At 33.6% G+C, this 20,305-nt stretch overlaps 2 protein-coding genes across 2 annotated transcripts in view; both read right to left on the bottom strand.

The window, feature by feature from the left end:
• Window positions 1-20,305, bottom strand: part of LOC139484313 (uncharacterized) — a 458,860-nt gene that overhangs the window by 93,076 nt on the left and 345,479 nt on the right. The gene's annotated exons all lie outside the window — the stretch shown is intronic.
• Window positions 15,930-19,412, bottom strand: LOC139484252 (E3 ubiquitin-protein ligase TRIM45-like). The gene is made up of 2 exons (XM_071267991.1): window positions 19,222-19,412; window positions 15,930-18,345 (listed from the first exon to the last, which is right to left on the bottom strand). Exon 2 carries the CDS (start codon window positions 18,340-18,342, stop codon window positions 16,741-16,743), a length of 1,602 nt encoding a protein of 533 aa, XP_071124092.1. The 5' UTR covers window positions 18,343-18,345; window positions 19,222-19,412; the 3' UTR covers window positions 15,930-16,740.

The following is a 20,305-nucleotide window of genomic DNA, read 5'->3' as shown; positions in this document are numbered from 1 at the left end:
GCTTTCGGATAAAACATTAAATTTATTTCAGTTTGCAACATCTTTAATGCAAAGGGATAACGCCGATATTTTAAGTCAAGCGCTATAGATTTAAGACAGACAGCTAGATACCATAAACATACTATGTATACACATGCCAGAGTCTGAGCTTGATTTGCTATATGATATAAAAACTAAACTGACGAAAAAAGGTCATTTATTCAAAATCATAAAATGCAAAAAATACATCTTGCAAATAAAACATTTGACATAAAAGTTCATATTTAATATGAAATAATAATACATAATTAATACGAAATTACATCAACTAATATCATGTCAATTGAATAAATGACAAAGAATAGCAAAGGTGGGGAGAAAAATCTGCCACAAATCCACTCTTAGGCTGAAAGAGTGGATCTGAAATCCACTCTACGGCTGAAAGAGCGGATCCCCCACCCGAGGACTCTGGCGACGTGAATACATTTATATATACTTGAAAAAAAATACATTCACATACATGTACACCAAACACATATCACTTTATTATGTAAAACGTTTCCACATTTAGCAGAAATATTAAAAGTTCATATTATCATATACCAAGATATTACTTTAAAAATAACTAAAGGTGTAAATCTTATTCCGGCCAGTGAAAATTCAAACAAAACTAAAGTACATTTTTACGAAGCCCTGGATCCTTCCTAAATACGAAGTTTTATATCTGACTATTTCTGTAAGGGATCATGAGTAAAGGATTCTCATATTACACTTGACATTTTTCAATCGAAAATGTATAAATATAAAAAAGAAGATAGTATGATTGCCAATGAGACAGTTCACCACAATGACCAAAATGACACGGAAATTAACGACTATAGGTCATCGCACGGCCTTCAACAATGAGCAAAGCCCATAATTGCATAGTCAGCTATAAAAGGCCCCAAACTGATCATGTAAAACAATTCAAACGAGAAAACTAACGGCCTTATTTATATAAAAAAAAATGAACGAAAAACTTAAATGTAACACATAAACAAACGACAACCACTGAACTACAGGCTCCTAGCTTGGAACAGGCACATACATACATAATGTGGCGGGGTGAATTCCATAGGGTTAAAGTTTTTAAATTGAAATTAGTAAATAAGTATTTAGTGTAAACCTTTTTTAGCTCTCAGTTATTTTTGTTGTCATCCGAATTGATATGAGACTATAGAAATAATTTTCGTAACTCATGATACGGTAAAAAGAAAAGTTTTAGTCACAATTTTTAAAATACAGCTTTTTAGAAATTTAATGACTGGTGAACATCATCAATATCAATAGTATTAATTTATATCGATAATATCACTATAAAAAAGGGGGAATACACCAAACTTACTTAAAACTTACATAAAATAAATTCATTTCTTCCTCGCATGCTACAGAACTTATTTTAACAAACTGTTATTCCAATGCAATACATTTAAAAGGTTTGTATTGTATGGTAGTATATAAAGTTGTTAAATGAAAAATATAATATTCCAGCTTTAAGTGATGTTTCATATATATTTTGTTTGTACCTTAATTGCGATAAAAGTTAAAAGATGTAAGTTTTAACCGAGTAAATATTTATAGCTTTTGACACATACTATAAACATTTAACCAAAAGAAAAATTCAATTTAGTTAATAACCAGTTTAGTTAAATATAAAAACTTTGGTTTGTGATGGATTTACCTCTAAAGACCATATCATTTCGACAACATTGGAATAAACCATCAAGTCTTTTTATATATATAATTTGAATAATTAATATGAATTAGATAGGCAACATTAAAAACCATAACATGATTTACGAACTATTCATGTATACAAACAGGAAGTTAAACCGAGCCATGAAATTAAAAAGTAATTTTAAGGTAGCCTTTCGAATGATCCCATTGACACCCCGACAATGTGTAAAGACAGCATCGACAGGAGGGCGGCAATAAAAACACAAATCGTATGAAATAAAGATCACAAACGTTTAAGCAGGCTATACTGACCCAAAACTAGATACGGTTGAAATTATGTGAAATAAAGATAAAAACCGTTTTGGCAGCCAATGCTGGCCCAAAACAAGACAGTTGTAATTATATGAAATAAAATCATAAAATGTTTTGGCAGGCAATGCTGACCCAAAACAAGACAGTTGTAATTATAAGAAATAAAGATCATAAAACGTTTTGGCAGGCAATGCTGACCCAAAACAAGACAGTTGTAATTATAAGAAATAAAGATCATAAAATGTTTTGGCAGCCAATGCTGACCCAAAACAAGACAGTTGTAATTATATGAAATAAAAATCATAAAATGTTTTGGCAGGCAATGCTGACCCAAAACAAGACAGTTGTAATTATAAGAAATAAAGATCATAAAACGTTTTGGCAGGCAATGCTGACCCAAAACAAGACATGTACAGTTGTAATTATAAGGAATAAATATTATTAAACGTTTTGGCAGGCAATGCTGGCCCAAAACAAGACAGTTGTAATTATAAGAAATAAAGATAATAAAATGTTTTGGCAAGCAATGCTGACCCAAAACAAAACAGTTGTAATTATATGAAATAAAGATCATAAAATGTTTTGGCAGGCAATACTGACCCAAAACAAGACAGTTGTAATGGTATGAAATAAAGATCATAATGTTTTGTCAGGTAATACTGACCAGCAACAGCTGAAGTATAAAGTTCTGATACTAAATTTATTCTTTTTAGCTGTAAAATTCCATAAACGTATTTGACTTCAATCCTTGAATCACGGATACTAATAGGACCATTCCATCCATGAACTGCGGCAGAAGTCTTTGTTTGTTTTATTTTCCTTCCTCTAAAACTAAGTGCTGTAATTAAGTAACGAGAGTCCTGGACAATTAACGACATAGTCAACTTTAAAGAGATGGTGGAATAACAATAGGTGCTTTGAGCTTTCATTGTAACTAGGGTCTAGTTGTCATGTTGTGTATCAAAATGCTGATCGAAGTCGTATTTTGTAAATTTGTATTTATAAAACAGTAAAATTTGGCCTTGGTTAGTCAATGTTGATACGACTCGCACTTCTGGATCAAAATTCGAATCTAAATTAGGTATGTGTCATTAATGTCAGTGAAACAGCAACCCATCAATATTCGTATGTTTGTATTATCGGACTTATGACATCTCGCTGACAAATGCAAGTATATGTAAGTTGTTGATATCACGCTTTATTGCACATGTCCTTCAATGGGGAAAGTTCTTTCGTAGATGAATACCATTCTTAGCGCTCTTCGTCCATAGTTAAGGCATGAAATATCCAAAAACAAAAGAATATAAAATAATGGATGAAATTTAATTCCCATTAAAAAACAAACTTGGTCTTACTCAAGGACCACAAACATAACAAATGTTAAGGAATAATATGCGATAATTAAATAATCATGATAGTTTCTCTTCTTTAATAATCAACCAATAAACAGAAAAGATGTTTTTATCATGTATTAAATGAAGAGTATGAACTTTAAAATATCATCAGTATATATATATATATATATATATATATATATATATATACATATGACTTGTCCAATGTTATGTTTATTAATAAATCTAGTATATAGAAAAAAAGCGAACGACCTTACAGTGCATAAGTATCGGCATAAAAATTATCAATTACGTTCATCGCATCCCAAACTATATCATGTACATGAATTATACTAGTAAAGATAAATAAAATAATACATTAAAAACATGTATTACAAACTGACAAACATGTAAATCTGGCTACATGTCTCAAAATACTGGCAATTTTGTATGTAGCTAAAGAATTGATTACAAAATTAATTTATTCCAAACCAATCACCATGACGAAAAAATAATTAAAAGTAGTTTAGCATGAGTTTCATGACGAAGCATAAAACAATACAGAGATCATAGACCAAGCTACTACGACCTCTGTAAAAATATAACATGCGTTTCATGACGAAGCATAAAACAAAACCCACTACATATTAACTTTACAAAAGCAAATACACAGAGGTCATAGACCAAGCTACTACGACTTCTGAAAGAGTAGCATGAGTTTCATGACGAAGCATAAAACAATACAGAGATCATAGACCAAGCTACTACGACCTCTGCAAAACCAAAGCAGCATGAGTTTCATGACGAAGCATAAAACAATACCCACTACATACTACAATATTTGCAAAAGTAAATACACAGAGGTCATAGACCAAGCTACCACAACCTCTGAGAAAAATAATACACAGAGGACATAAGTACAAGCAACCACGCCCTCTGCGAACTTTTAAATATTGTCCACATTACCCAAACAGGCAAAGACAGGTAAATTGGTTCGTAATAAATAAGCACTGGGTTGCGATATAGGTAAGAGACATATCCTTTTTATACCGATTACATAAAGCAAACAAGGTACACTTGCATAAATTAAAGGCAGTGGCTATTCGTCCGGCTAGCCGGACGAATAGTCAAAAATGTCTATTCATCCGGCAAGCCGGACAAATAGCATTTGTACGGGTTTTCGCTATTTGTTCGGCCAAAAATATAATGATGAAGATATAACATCGTGTTTTGAAGGTTTTAAATAAAGCACGAGTTGTTTCAAAATATATTAGCTAACATCATTTTATGAAAAAGATCTCATTCTAATAATTAAAAAAAACTATACATTTGATTCAGATTTTTTTGTTCTAATATTCTAAAGGAACTTGGGTTAGGGAGGGCAGAAATGATGCTCTCTTTTGTTCTTCTGCCTATGAATTTCCTGTAAAGCAAATAGTCGAGCCAATCATTATTAGCTTCATCTTTGAATCCAAAAAATCCTGAATTTATTGTTTCTGTGAAGTTTGGTTAAAGTAAGGTCCTCATATGAATATGCACGATCCTTCATTTAAATTGTTCGGCGATTTTTATTTCATAGGAAATTAGAGAAAAGGTCAGGCACGTGTAACCTGTCCCCAAAAGTAGGATTGTGTTTTCGATAAGATTTTTTTAGAAAAAAATGTGTATTAGATATAACAGAAAAAAGGGGGGATTCCCCAACCTTGGTGTCTTATTCCCAGTCCAGGCATATCAGTATGTTCATATATCTCCGTTGTAGTATAACTGAAAATAATGCATCCAAGCAAGTTTGATATAGTACTTTTTTCCGAATGCGTCCATAAGGTAAATGGGGGTAAATCATCAATTTCACTTTGATTTCAGGCTTATTCCTCACAGTTAACATGTATACGCTATTGTTCTGGAATCACTCCTATAGACATTTATTTAAAGCAATCACATTCTCTCTGGTTTTCTCTATGACATCTCTAAATATAAATCACGATCTCCAATTCTCAAAACGTCCATTGCATACGCGCGTGTGTTATCCGACACCTCATCCGGGACACTTTCCGCGTCACATGACACTTTTATTGATATCGAAGATTTGCGCATCTGCAGACGGATGGCCGGACGAATAGACACTCCGTAAATTAAAATACTAACAATTATAGCGATAAGGCTAACTTGCAAAATTATAATAAGCTCAAAGCAAACTGCCGTGACGAGATTTACGAAAGTAGCATGAGTTTCGTGACATAGCATAAAACAATGAACTCTACATAAAACGTAATTGAAAAAGCACATACACAGAGGTCGTACGTACAAGCAGTCAAGTTCACTGCACCAATTGAAATATCGTCAACCTTACCCAAACAAGTAAGGCAAATGGGTTTGTAACACAATAGCTTAGCATTAAAACTTAAACTGTCTTGCTCTTTCATATAAGAGTACTTAAAATGTATGGAACCGTTAATAACATCGTATAAATTATAAGTGTATAATTTTGCATTCTATCATATATGGTATTATTATCGTTATACAATAATCCAATTTTTAATTGTAGTTAAATTTAAACGAATCATGTATCTTACAAAAAATAAGGCAGATATACGTTCTCCAAACATAATGATGCTGTAAAGGATTCAGTCCCCTGTAAAATTACAGCATCAGGTTAATCATCAGATAAATGATAAATAATTACATTTTGATCGCAAACGCACAGTGTCGCCACCCTCATGAAAATCAATTTGACCCACTATCTCTTTGACAAAGAAATGAATTTGACCAACTGCTCATGTTTGGCATAAATCTAAATCGTGAGCTCTATCCGAATGGAATAATGTTAAAAAAATAATTAACTGTACGTTTGTTCAAAATGTAAGCATAGAATAGCTTAAAAATATAAGTATAGTTCGATTTTACCTGAAATAGCTAAAATGAAATAACTCCAGTCCAAAATTATCCAAATAACAAAAAACAAAATCACATATAATTTTGAACAAATTGTTTGATAAGAATCACAAGTTAACACATCAAATGCTGATGATAAAAGGAAGTCACCACAATACACTTACACGTGAACTCGTACTGACCCGCAACAGGGGCGGATTTAGGCGGGGGCGTGGCGGGCGTGCGCCCCCCCTAAAATTTGCAAAGAATGGGTTGTCCCCAGCTCAATAAAGTATCTGAACAGACGACGAAAAATAATGCCGTCGCATTGCAATCTGTTTTATCATTCAAAGAAGTATATAAAACAGTAAGTTTAACAGAACCAATGTGATTACTAATATACTGACCTACGGTTTATCTATAAGTTCTATCATAAATATGGTATACTTCAAAGAAAGGTGTCAAACGCGGTACTGCGTTTGATGACACATATCATAGGCTTTAATTGGCAGTTAAAGTAAAACAATTTATAAATTATAAACAATTTCTTTGATAATCGAAACTACAAAACATCACTAACTCACTTTCCAACGAAGTAGGTGAAAGTGCCCTACCCGCGGTTGGGTTGGGTATTTCATCATTGCACAGCGAAGAAAACAGTCAAGGTAACTGGTTAAATTCTTTCTTAATGAAAGATAGAAATACTGGTTCAAGCGAAAGGTTAGTTTTTATTAATTTGTATTAATATTTAATATATCTGTATCAATATATGTTTCTCACTTAATTGCAACCTGTAAAGTTTGCCGAAGCATGCATAAACGATCAAGGCTCCAACTCGTATTTCCGTATTACATATAGGATCCCATGAAAATAAAGATCTCATTTTGAATTTAGTGGTTTGCTGTAAAAAAAAATGTACATAAAAAGTTTGGCACGACCTCCGAAAACAACAAAAAATAATAATAATAAAAAATCGCTGGCAAAAGTAGACCGTTTTTTTTTTAATCTAATGTTGGTCAGTTGAGCTATTGTTGAGTCAATGAATTGAAACTCGCACATTTCTTGTTAATTATGGTGATTGTAGATTGACAGGGGTGGATTTATGCGGTTTTAGCTTGAAACTTTAATTTCTCGCTTATTTTAACACAAAATATTCGCCACGTTTTGCTTGCCATGCAAGATATCTACATTGCACCCTCTTTAGAAGAATATTCTAATAATTTCGATAATTATACCTCAAAAAGATTTTCGCCTCGCTCCGCTCGGCGAAATTTTAACATTGCGCCCCCCCTAATCAGAAATCCTGGATCCACCCCTGCGCAAGATCATTGACCAATAAGAAAGATGATATCCAATCATGCATTGGTCATAAGTGAAATTTCTCTGCACGTTAAAACATGTTATCTAATTTCAACAATTTATCGTTTAATTAAGTAGGACACTCTGACCCTTTGACCAGACTAGAGACATCATACATTTACAGTATTAAAAGCTGACTCTTTTATTTAAGTCGGTTACAAATAACCAATTAAAACAGAATTATCTTCTCTGCTGTCTTAAATTATTTTAATCTGTTTAATTTTCAATTAGCAAATAAAATTGGTTATTGAGTCAACCGCTAACATTACATGTCAAGTGCATGACTTTAAAAACACATACATGTAACTCTTTATCTGTATAATATATACCAACGAGGCTCTGTTAAATATTAAACATGAGTCAACGACTCGTCGATTGAGTTGTTTTTACATGATACAAACAATATATAGATTGTCTAACTATGTAATTTTAACACACTATAGAGTATGTAAATATTAGAATGTTTAAAATATTTACAAAATGATAAAACTAAACCAATATTTCGCTAGACAAACTAGCTTTATCAAGCGTGCATCTATTCAGATGAAATCGGATGTAGATGATAAGAAACTTTTGCAGCTCAATGTACATGTTGCACTTGAATTTAGCTGCCCTGAAAATAATACAGAATTTGGATGAAATTCAAGATTATTTACAAACGTGGTGGTTGAAGTTAGCAACGTCCATTGACCAATTTTACAGGATAAACAGAACGATGCTGTGAATTAAATTATTCTTTATCTTTCCTTTATCTTTTCTCGTCTTTTTCAGTAAGACCACCAGGTTCTAAAGTGTGGAGCTTGTGGATTCAAAAGTTGTTTTCTCTTCTACTTCTCGCCGTGGTATCCCACTCAGTGTTGACTTCTATGATTTGGAAAGTAACATTATCAAAAGGATATATCTTTGAACGAAGATGTATTGTGAGAGGACATATTTTGCTGGTTTTGTACTATGAACGATGGTTATTGAGTCGATATTGAATTTGTCCATTGTTTCTCCCACATACAAGTGTCACATGTTAATATATAAATTGAGTTCTCCTTTTTACAGTTGGAATTTGAGTAAATGATATAATTTTGTTTAGTAACGGAGTTGATTAAAGAACTACTTGTATTGGCAGTTTTACAAAATAAACACTTCCATCGACAAAATTGTTTGTAGGAACTGGGAGGCGGAGTAGGCTGCTTTGCTAATAAAGATGTCATTAATTTTTCACGGATTGTTTAGGTCTTCTGAAGGCCATGACTGGTGACGAGGAAAATACTTTCTTTAGATTTGAGTCATTTTCTATAATTTCCCATACTTTTGAACAATTGATGACACATTTTTAAAATCAGGATGGTAAGTGAGTACAAGAGGTATTCTGTTGACTGTTTTACTGTTATCCTTGTACTTTAGGAGTTCTTGTCGACTAGTTCTGTTTGCTCTTTCGAAAACTGTGTCAATGATGTTGTTATTGTATCCTTAAACATCTAGATGTTTACGTAGTTGTCCAAGTGTAGCATTTTGCTTATTTTCGGTAGAGCATATTCTCTAGATTCGCAATGCCTGACTGATTGAGATACCACGGGAGCTGTGTTTAGGATGGCAACTTTGATGATAAAGGAATTGATGTGTGTCCGGTTTTTTGGTATGAAGGTCCGTTATAATGGTTCCGTTCTGGATGTAACACATAGTATCGAGGAAGTTTATTTTCTCCATAGATGATTCATACGTAAACTTTATTGAATGGTGGAAAGAGTTACACTGTTTTATAAATTCGTTAAGATGGTATTGCGAATCTGTCCATTTAAAATCAATATCGTCAATTAACCGAAACCATGATAAGGGCTGGTATGGAGCACTAGCTAAGAGGTGTTTTTAAAGTTGGCCCATAAATATGTTGGCAAATGACGGGGACATTTGTATGCCCGTACTAGTGCTGTCTACCTGGCGATAGTGTTTGTCATTGAAAGAGAAGTTGTTGTTCTCCAGCACAAGTTTCAGAAATGTAACAAAGCACTCCGTTGGAGGATTTTTTTCACTAAGAGTGTTCCATGCCTCTTCACACGCTGCATATAAAGAAGACACGTCCATGGATGGAAGTATAGTATAGTTTCGTGGAGTATAGAGGCTTTCCATTTTCTTTAGATAATCAGTCATATGAAATTTGAAAATGCCTGTACCAAGTCAGGAATATGACAGTTCTTGTCCATTCGTTTTTTATGTGTTTTGTTATTTGATTTTGTCATGTGATTATGGACTTTCCGATTATATTTTCCTCTAAGTTCAGTATTTTTGTGATTTTACTTTTTTTTTATATCCTGAATGTAAAAGGGTAGTTCTTTCACATGAAGTCTTAGATGATGGTCTACAAATCCTGATATCTTTTCAGTTGGGTGACTTTTCGCTGAAACAATTGGTCGACCTGGATTGCCCGTTTTGTATATTTTAGGCAACATATAGAATCTTCTAGTCTTTACTTCGTTCTCAAGAGGTCGAAGATAATCAAAGGTGTCATTGTCTATCATGCTTTTGGTCGAACATCTCTTGAAGGATGGTGTTGATCCTTCGAAAAGTATTTAGTGTTGGGTCTGTGGTTAATTGTTTATAAAATAAAATGAAGTTTGAAAGTTTGGGATTCCCCTCTGCTTTGTTATCTGTTTTATTCATGACAACCATAACGCCCCTTTGTCGGCAGGTTTTATGACAATATCCTCTTCTTCTTTTGACGCTTTCAAAGCGATGCTTTCTGACTTGGATAAATTACAATTTCCTTTATTTGTTATACAGGGCTTTATTTCAGACCTCACGTAGTTAATAAATGACTCCAAGTTATCGTTTTTACTCTTTGGTGGTTTCCATGAACCTTTTTTCCTAAATTTTTGGATGGGTGTGACTTCTTCATTTGTGTCAGTATCTGAATATGTTAATCCGGCTTTTTCAATGTTTTTCTTGTCCCTATTGTAGAACAAATCTTTCAAGCGTAAACGTCAAGCGAATTATTCTTTAGTTGTCGGTGCTTCAATCGATGACCTCCGGCTTATTTCACCAAAATAAGTGGCCGCCCAAAAAAATATAACATTTTTGATAGAGGCGTTAAGCACCAAATATATCTATCAATCAACTTTTCATTTGCAGTTAAACAAAACCGGGTTTTTTTTTTATATCGAAAATGTTTTTAAATCTACGATAGGTTCTTGTCTCGTTTACAACAGCGGAATGCTTAGAAGTATTTTTTGGATGGAAATATATAGAATGATTTAAAAACATGTAGATATATAAAGAAAAGTATATAATCTATAATACTAAAATTACGAGGTCCAATTTGTCAGTCGTCATCGGGTAAAAACGACAAATCACAGAATTCAACTCTATATATAACTAATATAGGACAATGGTGTAGATTAAAAATTATACCACTCCAGACCTTTTTGTTTTCAGCATAATTAATATTGCCAATAATTAACAAGTTCCAGGTCGAATCCGATACCGATACAAATAGTATATTCAGCTATTACCTTATCTGTACGTTCCGCATTTGACAGGCGCACCACCAAACGGTGTATTTAGGATTTTGCTATATACACGGGTCATAATCAAAGGACTGACACTACTTAATTCAATCATTGTCAAATTGTTCCCTATTGTAGTTTTATTCAGCAATCAGCAAGACTTTCTAAGATAACTAATATAGGACAATGCTGTTGATTAAAAAATACTCCATTCCTGGATAGCCAGGACCTTTTGTTTTCCAAATAATTAATATTTCCAATAACTGATAAGTTCCAGGTCGACGGGTTCAAACAGAAAGATTTGAAAGCAGAGAAAATTGTGTATCTTATAATCGACATGACTTATCAGATGACAATACCAATTACTAAAATAAGGCTTAGGCATAGTTATATACTTTAATTCAGTCACGGACCCGCGATATCACGGGTGTGTACTTGTATGTTTAAAGATTTTGTAAAATACAACTGCCTTTTTAATTTGACCAGATTCATGTTTTGGCTCTCTGAATGGAACAAATACATTGGATAAGCATTGTTTCTATATATAGCGTTCAGTCAATTGGTCTGAGCTGAGTAGTCCGTCCTTCTCGTTAATCATAATTTTTATTTCTAAATCTTTTTCAGACAAATGCTACTTTAGTAGTATTTTTGTTGTAAGATACCTCTTGGTCATATAGCTCGTTAGCATGTCATGTGCAAGATATCTTTTTTCTCCTTTTATTTTTGTTTTCCCCTTTTTTTTAATATAAATTCTAAGTCAATACCGCTGCTTATGGACTGTTAATACCACGTTTTGAAGCCTGTTTCGGTTATATGATTGATACCAGACATTTCCTTAATTTTCCTTGGATGACTTTATAAATTATTATTGGTATAAGATTACAACTCATTCATTAAAATCTATAAAGAATTGGGGTTTTGGTTTTGTTTTAAAATAATAGCTTTATCTGAATAAGAAAGAAACGCAAAATAACTGTTTATTTTCAATAAAAATAACTTAATTAAAGTTTTATAACAAAACATATGTTCTGTTTATATAAATGTATTTCGAATAAAACATTTCAGAAAAGGGGTCCAAATGTGTATACAATTCAGACTGGCGAAGAAATCATTTCTGCTTGGTGTAGTCGTATCTATATAGATGTTCCACTGTGTCCAGTCAAAATCTGTTAAAATCATTGTCATAGGAAAAATCAAAAGCAAACTTATAATTAAAATAAAATTATTATGAAAAAAAAGCTGATATGATATATAATGCCACCACTACATGTATGTAAAATGAGGCTAACCTGATGTTCAGTGGTTGTCGTTTGTTGGTGGGGTTGGTACAATGTAAGTGTTTCTCGTTTGTATATAGATGAAACCGTTCGTTTTTCCGTTTTAATGGTTTTAAACTAGTCATTTGTTGGGCCTTTTGTAGCTTGCTATTCGTTGTAATCCAATGCTCCGTGTTGAAGACCGTACTTTGACCTATATATGATGGTTAATTTTTACAAATTGTTACTTGGACGGAAAGTTGTTTCATTGGCAATCGTACCACATCTTCTTATATCGATTAATAAATCGGACAAAAACGAATTATAATACTAGTAGTATATCCTTTTCATGTAGCTCTGACTATGCACGACCCGTCCTTTAAGCAGGGCACAGGTCTTTTCCGCTTTTATACTTGTTTAAAGCCCCAGTCCCACTAGACCACGATCGCACCACGCTCACCGCGATCTAAAATGAATTCAGATCGTGGTAAGGTCGTGGTATGAGCGGCATGAAAATGTAAAGTTTCGTTGCTTTCACGATGCTACTATGTCCTCATTACGCTTCTACAACGATCCCGCTACGTTTATACCACGTTTATTCTGCGACCTCACTACGATAATCTCGATCTTTCCACGCTCATCACGTCCTCACTACGACCATACCACGATTTATCTGATTGCAACACGATCTTACCACGCTTTTACTGCGATTATACCACGACCGTACCACGTTCATATACTGAGATCTTACTACACTCCCTGTAATATATCGTCAACATCGTGTTCCATATAAATACTGTATCATTCCTTCTATTTCTCATTGATGCGTAAAGTTTCTCGGAAACAACGTAGTCATGCAACAAAAATCTACCTGAACTCGTGTGCGTAGTGGTAGGGGTAGAGGCAGCGGCAGAGGCAGATCTGATAGTAACGAATCATGATCCAGTAGAGATGACTAATCAACAAATCCAACCAGAATTTATTGCTGGTCCATCAAGCTCAAATGATGATGTTTTAGTGAACGATAGCAGGGATGACACAGATGTGTCAAGCATGGTTGAACCGTTGGATAAAAAGGACAAGAGGTCCAAATTACATGTACATACAAACAAAATTTAGAGAGCTTTTATGTATTTCATGTGAAAATGATAATGTGCATGATTGTCGTAGTATGAACGTAGTAAGGTCGTAAGAAGAGCGTGATGAGGACGACATGGGCGTGTTAGAATCGTTCTATGGTCTTGAACAGCGTAGTGTAAACGTGGTATAGTCGTAGTGGAAGCGTAGTTAGGTCGCGATGAGAACGTAATGGTCGTAGTGAGGTGATAACGTCGCTGTGAGAGCGTAGCGAAGTCTATCCGAATAGAATCACGCTTTCGCTACGCTCTCGCTACGATGGTACAGTGACCTTTGCGATCTTATCACGACCGTACCGCGCTCTCACTACGCTTCTACTACGACCTGATTTCTCCACGACCGCACCACGATTGTTTAGAACATGTTCAAAGTTGACCACGCTCATCACGATCTTGAAGACCTCACCACGACCGTACTACGACCTTACTGCGATCTGCATCATCGCGCTACGACCATCAAAAGTTTCATTTTATTCACATATCGTAGTGTGATCGTGGCCTAGTGGGACTGCGGTATGCCAACGACATTTGCGCTCACAAACTATGGACATTTGCGCTTTATAATTTGATACACCTATGTGAAGTTGAAGGGAGATTTGCGCTTTTTATCTATAAAATTAATGAAAAACGGATTTATAGATTTTACACATACGACAACCTAAGTGGTTACTGTTTTTTCAAAATTGGTTGTTAATAATTGTATATTAAGGTTGCTGGATATTTTGTTTGAAAAGATTGTGGTATGTTTCAGACTTTATGTGTGGAATATTCAAATAATGCCAAGAACTCTACAAACATGTTTATGCGATTCACGGAATGAAAAATGGAAACTGTACTCCGCTTGTCTTTATGCAGAAAATAGACTTTCAAGAATGATGTATGCCTCGTTCACACGTACATTTAATTCGAATCGAATGCGAATCGAATTCGCTAATCGCGTTCACACACTCTTTTATTTATTCGAATTAATTCGAATTGGCTAATTCGAATTATCCAATTCGCATTTGAAAAACGTTTTTGTTAATACGAATTAAAAGTTAACGCAATTAGGACAGTAAAGCGAATTTGACGCGCATTGCAATTCGCATTAGAATTGACGTAAGGACGTAAAGCGTTCCGAATGCGAATTAAACTAATTCGAATTAGTTAATGCGAATCGAATTCGAATTACGTGTGAACTCAGCATAATGGTAGTTTTTAAAAAAAAAAGACTAACCTAGACATTTTAAAACATTCAAAAATTAAATTGTTTTTAACTACATCTTTGCCAGGGAATATTTCGATAAATTTTCCTTTGATAATGGTTTCTCGTCTTGGTTGGGCATAAATAATACATATCAACCCAATCAATTTTTGAAATAAAACTTTATGACGGTGTTTCGGCACTTTTCCAAAATATTCGTTGGTTGGTTACTAAGTTAAATCAAGATAAATTCTAATTATTTGAACCGTTTTCTTTTATTTGAATATTTTTTTATCCCATCGACAGTTCGACTTTACAATAAAACCCAATTTTTTTCAATATTTCGTTTCTATTGTTTAACACCAAAACTTTCTATGTAGTAACATTATTCCATTCTGGACAAATAAGAATTATACGAGGACAGTAGACAAGGTCATGAATTATACATCAGTACTATGAGTAGTAGTACTACGTGAAATATCATGAGTTATCGACAAATTTTGATAATTTCTGTGAAACCGGACTTTTTCCTACTGGAACAACTCTAGCAGGGGCGGAGCCAGCCATTTTAAAAAGGAGGGTTTCCAACCCAGGATAAAAGGGGGGTTCCAATCATATGTCTCCATTCAAATGCATTGATCGTCCAATAAAAAGGGGGTTACAACCCCCGGACCCTCCCCCCCCCCCCCCCTGATCCGCCACTGTCTAGCATGGAAGCGTATTGTGTATTTTGATGATGACTTTTTTGCTTTTAAAACGACCAAAAAACATATGTACCTCACTCTGCATGGACTACATAGCATTGAAGCATCCAACCCTACGAAAATATGCACATTATTTGATTTCTGTTTGCTGTTTAGTAAGAGACAATGCCAATGGGCAATACATTCTCTGTTACAGGTGTGGTCAAATGTTTTTGGATCCACAAGTTCTCGCTCATGTGACTATCTCGACAAAAACCCTGTTATCTTTTGCATGGTGCGAAATTATAAATATAAATGCAATAACTTTCAGTATCTCCGTAGCAAACATGTCTGATGCAGAACTTTTTTTATAACTTACTATCCTACAATTCGGACAATATCCCACTAGAAACTGACCAATTAGAGACATTCCAAGCAATATGAGTTCGTTTTATTTAGAAATTTGGAACTTTACTAAGAGATTAAAATCACTGTAATATCCGTTACTGAAACTCACTCATTTCAACTGATCATGACATTCTAATTTAACTTGCCTATTTTGTTCAATTGTTAAATTTGGTGTTCGTAATCCGAACATTTCAGATATATGCAACAAAGTTTTTATTGAACAAAACTATATATTGAAAACTAAGAGATTCACATAACAATTCTTAAAGACTTAACTACAATTTCTAATCCTTGAATCGTATAATGTAATTGGTATTTTTAATTTTTTTTCTGAATAAATATTGATTATACTATAAATGATAAGTTAATATTGACATAAAAATACATCTGAACTAAAATAAAAAAATAAGGTAGTTTTTAAAAGCAGCCTCATAACTTCTTATGAACTTTACCATTGTTTACTATTGGCACTAGAGCTATCAAGGTTCAGACACAATTTATTTCAAAAATGAAATTTAAATTATTCTTCAAGTTGCAGCATACATTGTAGGCACACCGTATCTTCTTATAGCGACCGGGTTCAATGGCGAACTTTTACGTTTACTACAATGGCATGCAATGTAGTTCATTTTTTACTATATTACAATTATTTTGAATTTCAATCAAATTGGCAAATGACATACAAAAGGAAGATGTATTATTGCCAATGCAAACTCACCACTAGAGACCAAATAACACAAAAATTAATAACTATAGGTATTCAACAATGAGCAAAGCCAATACTGCATAGTCAGCTATAAAGTTATTAATATTTTCTGTGTTTACATCTGGAAGATAAAAGTATATATTGTATAGAGTATCTAAACATCCAAATTATACTATTATGGCTATGAAGCCCTTCACTTTTTAGAAACCGAAAACAAAAATATGATATAACAACAAAAAACTCTTCAACTACTTGATCATCTTTTTAATGTTTTTTTTATAGGAAACACAGACATGTTTGGAACTATTTCTGTTCAAAAACAGAAAAACTACTGCATCGGTATAGGACCATTTTTGTGCAGGCATTATTAAAGCAAATAGCAGTATAGGAAAGCGACTCTTCATAACTTTCTACGACGTCCAAGAATGTTCCATCCGGCTTCAGTCTATATATACCTTTCGAATCTACACAAACGTAAACGTAACCATTGTTGTCAACTGCTAGCTGCCACAGAGTATCGTCATCTGGTGCGGAGTATGTATAAACTTCTGTACCATCGCTTCTAATACAACTCAAGACTTTTCTGTCGGTGTAATAGATGTTTCCAGTTTTATCCAAAGTAATGAACCAAGTTAGTTTCCTACGATGTGCTTCTATTAAACGAATAAATTTTCCTTGAAGATCCAGAATTTTAATGTTACCTCTGGTTCCAACAAATATGTTTTCATTTGAGACCGCAACTCCTCCTTGGTGAATTCCTTCAACAGTTACGGTTCTTGATATGCTCTTTTCTTTAAAGTCAACAAATTGTAGGAAATCGTCATGGTGCGATGTCACAACGGCTTCATTTATACTTGAGATAAAAGCAATATCCCACGGTCTATATTTAGTATCGATTCGGTACTTGAAGATATCCTTATTATCGTATACTAATATTCCACCAGTTCTTCTACCATCAACTATGAGTACTTCATCATTATCATTTACTGTGATGCCGTTAACACTATGATCGTCCTTTATGATAAAATCACTTTTATGAACAAATTGTGGCAAATTCTTAGGCTTCTCACATGGCGTTAGGGCAGAAGGTACTTCGTTAAGTTCTATTGACCCGATAGATTGTATAGTTTCCTGTAACCTCTCTGGAGTCAGTTTAATTGTAGCATTTGTCGACTGCCCTTTCATACCAGTTATCTTTTTCTTGAGATCTGTCAGGTCTTGTGTGTACGCATGCGCAAAAAGAAATGCTTGCTTCTCGGAACCATGTTTATCTACAAGATCAAAGACAACTTTTTTGTCTTTTGCTATCTTTCCAACATCTTCGGCTTCAATAATAGTTGTCTTTGACTTTTGCATTATTTTGTCTTTTTTTAAATCAATGTCAGAAAGTAGTGACTTTTCTAGTGATTCAATATGACCAATTGCTTCTTTCTTCAACTCCCTTATTGCATTTTTGACTGAATTGGCCTCTTTTTCAAAGTTTTCAATAAAACTCTCTCTGTCAATGACAATGGTATGTGTTGTCTCTACTAATTCACCCACAAGTTCCAAGGCATCTATAAATGAGTGAGACTGCTTGGCACCTTTAGATACCGCATCAACAGACACTACTTTATGACAAGAGCGATGACTTTCTGCAAGACATTCTTTACAAGAAAGAACATCATGATCGATACAAAAATACTCAAATGGCAAGTTTTCGTGTTTGAAACAGCATTGGTTTGCGATATGTGTATGCATCGGCTTTCTGTTGATATCGACGAGTTCATGGTCTCGCGATATTTTCTGGGCATGATGGTTTTCTGTGCAGTCTGAACAAAAAGACTCTTCACAAAAAACACACCAATGAGTTGATTCGTGTTTTTTGTCGCGGGTTTTACATGGTTCACATTCAACTTTCTCCATTTCCTGCAATAAAAACAACATAAATAATGTTTTATCTGCCGTGGAATATTTGAAGATGAAAACCTTGGAGGTGAACATTTGATTTCATTAAGGAGTTCCTCCATATTGACTTAAAATAAGATCTTGTCGTGGTGATATTTTTTTTGCTTATTCAAGTTTCGATACATCTATAATTATTATTTTGAAAATATCAGCTTCTAATTCTATGATCGTATATCTGGTCAATTCCGGTCCTCAATTCCTTTCAAAATATGTTTTCTTTTAAAGATGTTTAAAATGAAGCATTTTTTTTTTAATCCAAATTCGTAAGAATTTAGAAATCTTATAAACAATAAATATTACAACAAAAAATGTGTACGATTAAATAAGTCTAACCGTATAATTATAATTCCATTCAGGCCTTTCCATATTATTCTCATTCAGCTCCTAGTTTTTGGCGCATTTTCAATTATTGTATTTCGATTTTAATACTTTTCCTTTAAACGAACGAATGCAAATTTAAAAGTATTTCCTCTATTTATATACTTTCGAGTCATTTCAGGTACGCGTTCCAGTCTTTAGTGTAACCCTATTAATTTCGCTTTCAGTTCATGTTTATTAATAGCAACAATCCAATCACGAATCCCAATATGCGACTGTTTTTTATACAACTACACTAAACTATTATCAAGTTTTGACATTTTTGTTCATGTAAAAAAAGTTTATTTAATTGTTACGTGTGCATGCATGCAGACGACGAGCAACCAAGAACTGAAGAAGTTGTGTAAAAACTTGCCACTCCCAGTAAATAATGGCAGTATACGCGTGTATTTCTTAAATTTGGCACAAAAAAAGTATACTTACAGTCGCTATCCAGTTAAAAGAATGCATTTAATTTACCTCTTTAACTTAGGCTATCACTAATATATCATATCAGGTTAATCATAAGTAGATTAATGTAGAAAGATCACCAAGGTCATCCTTCATGGTCAATGAAGCACACAATATGACAACAGTGGTCAACAGCCTAATGATCTCCGATCAGGACAGTCAACTGATAGTAGTTATATATATGTCGAGTTATCTCGCCTACAACAATGTTAGTATTTCGCATTTAAATTTTATATTATTTTTGTAAAAACAAGGATTTGTATAGTACAAAATATATATACAAATTGTAAGAATAAATAAATTATAGTTTCTATCATAAAAAAAATACAAATGAAATATTAAAGGATTAAACGCCTTTTTAAAAAGAATTCATTGGTGTATAAACTCTACAAATTCACTCACCTTGAAACGCGAAAAAATCTTTCGGACTTTTACATTGTTTTATGATATGATCTGATATGTTTGTGACTGACTAAGTCACGGGGGGGGGGGGTAACTTCCTATTATTGGGTATACGGGGATGTGCCAAAAATATGGGTCATAATTTTGCGAGATTTTATATAAAAATGACCCTCCTTTTTAATGACATCCTATATTAAAATGCATTTACGTTTGGTAACTGTATATTGATTTGGGGTATGATCTACGTATCATATATAAATATCTCACACCCACTTTAATATGCAATTTATCCAACAATCCATGCGTATATATAACGATAAACTACATGTGCACCAAATGATGTCAGTTCTATGATGCTTTATTTCCATAAAATGGGCTCACAAGGAGCATAATATGATATCATTGTAATATTATCGAAATTCTTTTACAAATATAAACAATTATACAGTATACATAGTCACAAACACAAATAAGAAACAATAGTTTTCACATATCAGTATATATATAAAACCTTTATCTCAGGCAAACCTCTAGAAAGTAACAAAAAAGAATACTGTGAGTAGGCTAAATATATCTAGCTGAACTGCAAGAGGCATCAAGGGACGGTGCTGTATGGCATGGTGAGTGCATATATAAAAACTTAAGTGTGGCTGGTATATTTATGAATTATGAGTGATGATGTGTTAGTGCT

Source organism: Mytilus edulis, chromosome 1 (genome assembly GCF_963676685.1).
Source record: "Mytilus edulis chromosome 1, xbMytEdul2.2, whole genome shotgun sequence".
Classification (NCBI taxonomy): domain Eukaryota; kingdom Metazoa; phylum Mollusca; class Bivalvia; order Mytilida; family Mytilidae; genus Mytilus; species Mytilus edulis.
Note: the sequence above shows the minus strand (reverse complement) of the source record. Positions and strands in the feature narration are given on the sequence as shown.

Excerpts from the sequence above, each read along its gene's own strand:
- LOC139484252 (XM_071267991.1), bottom strand. The coding sequence starts at position 18,342 with ATGGAGAAAGTTGAATGTGAACCATGTAAAACCCGCGACAAAAAACAC.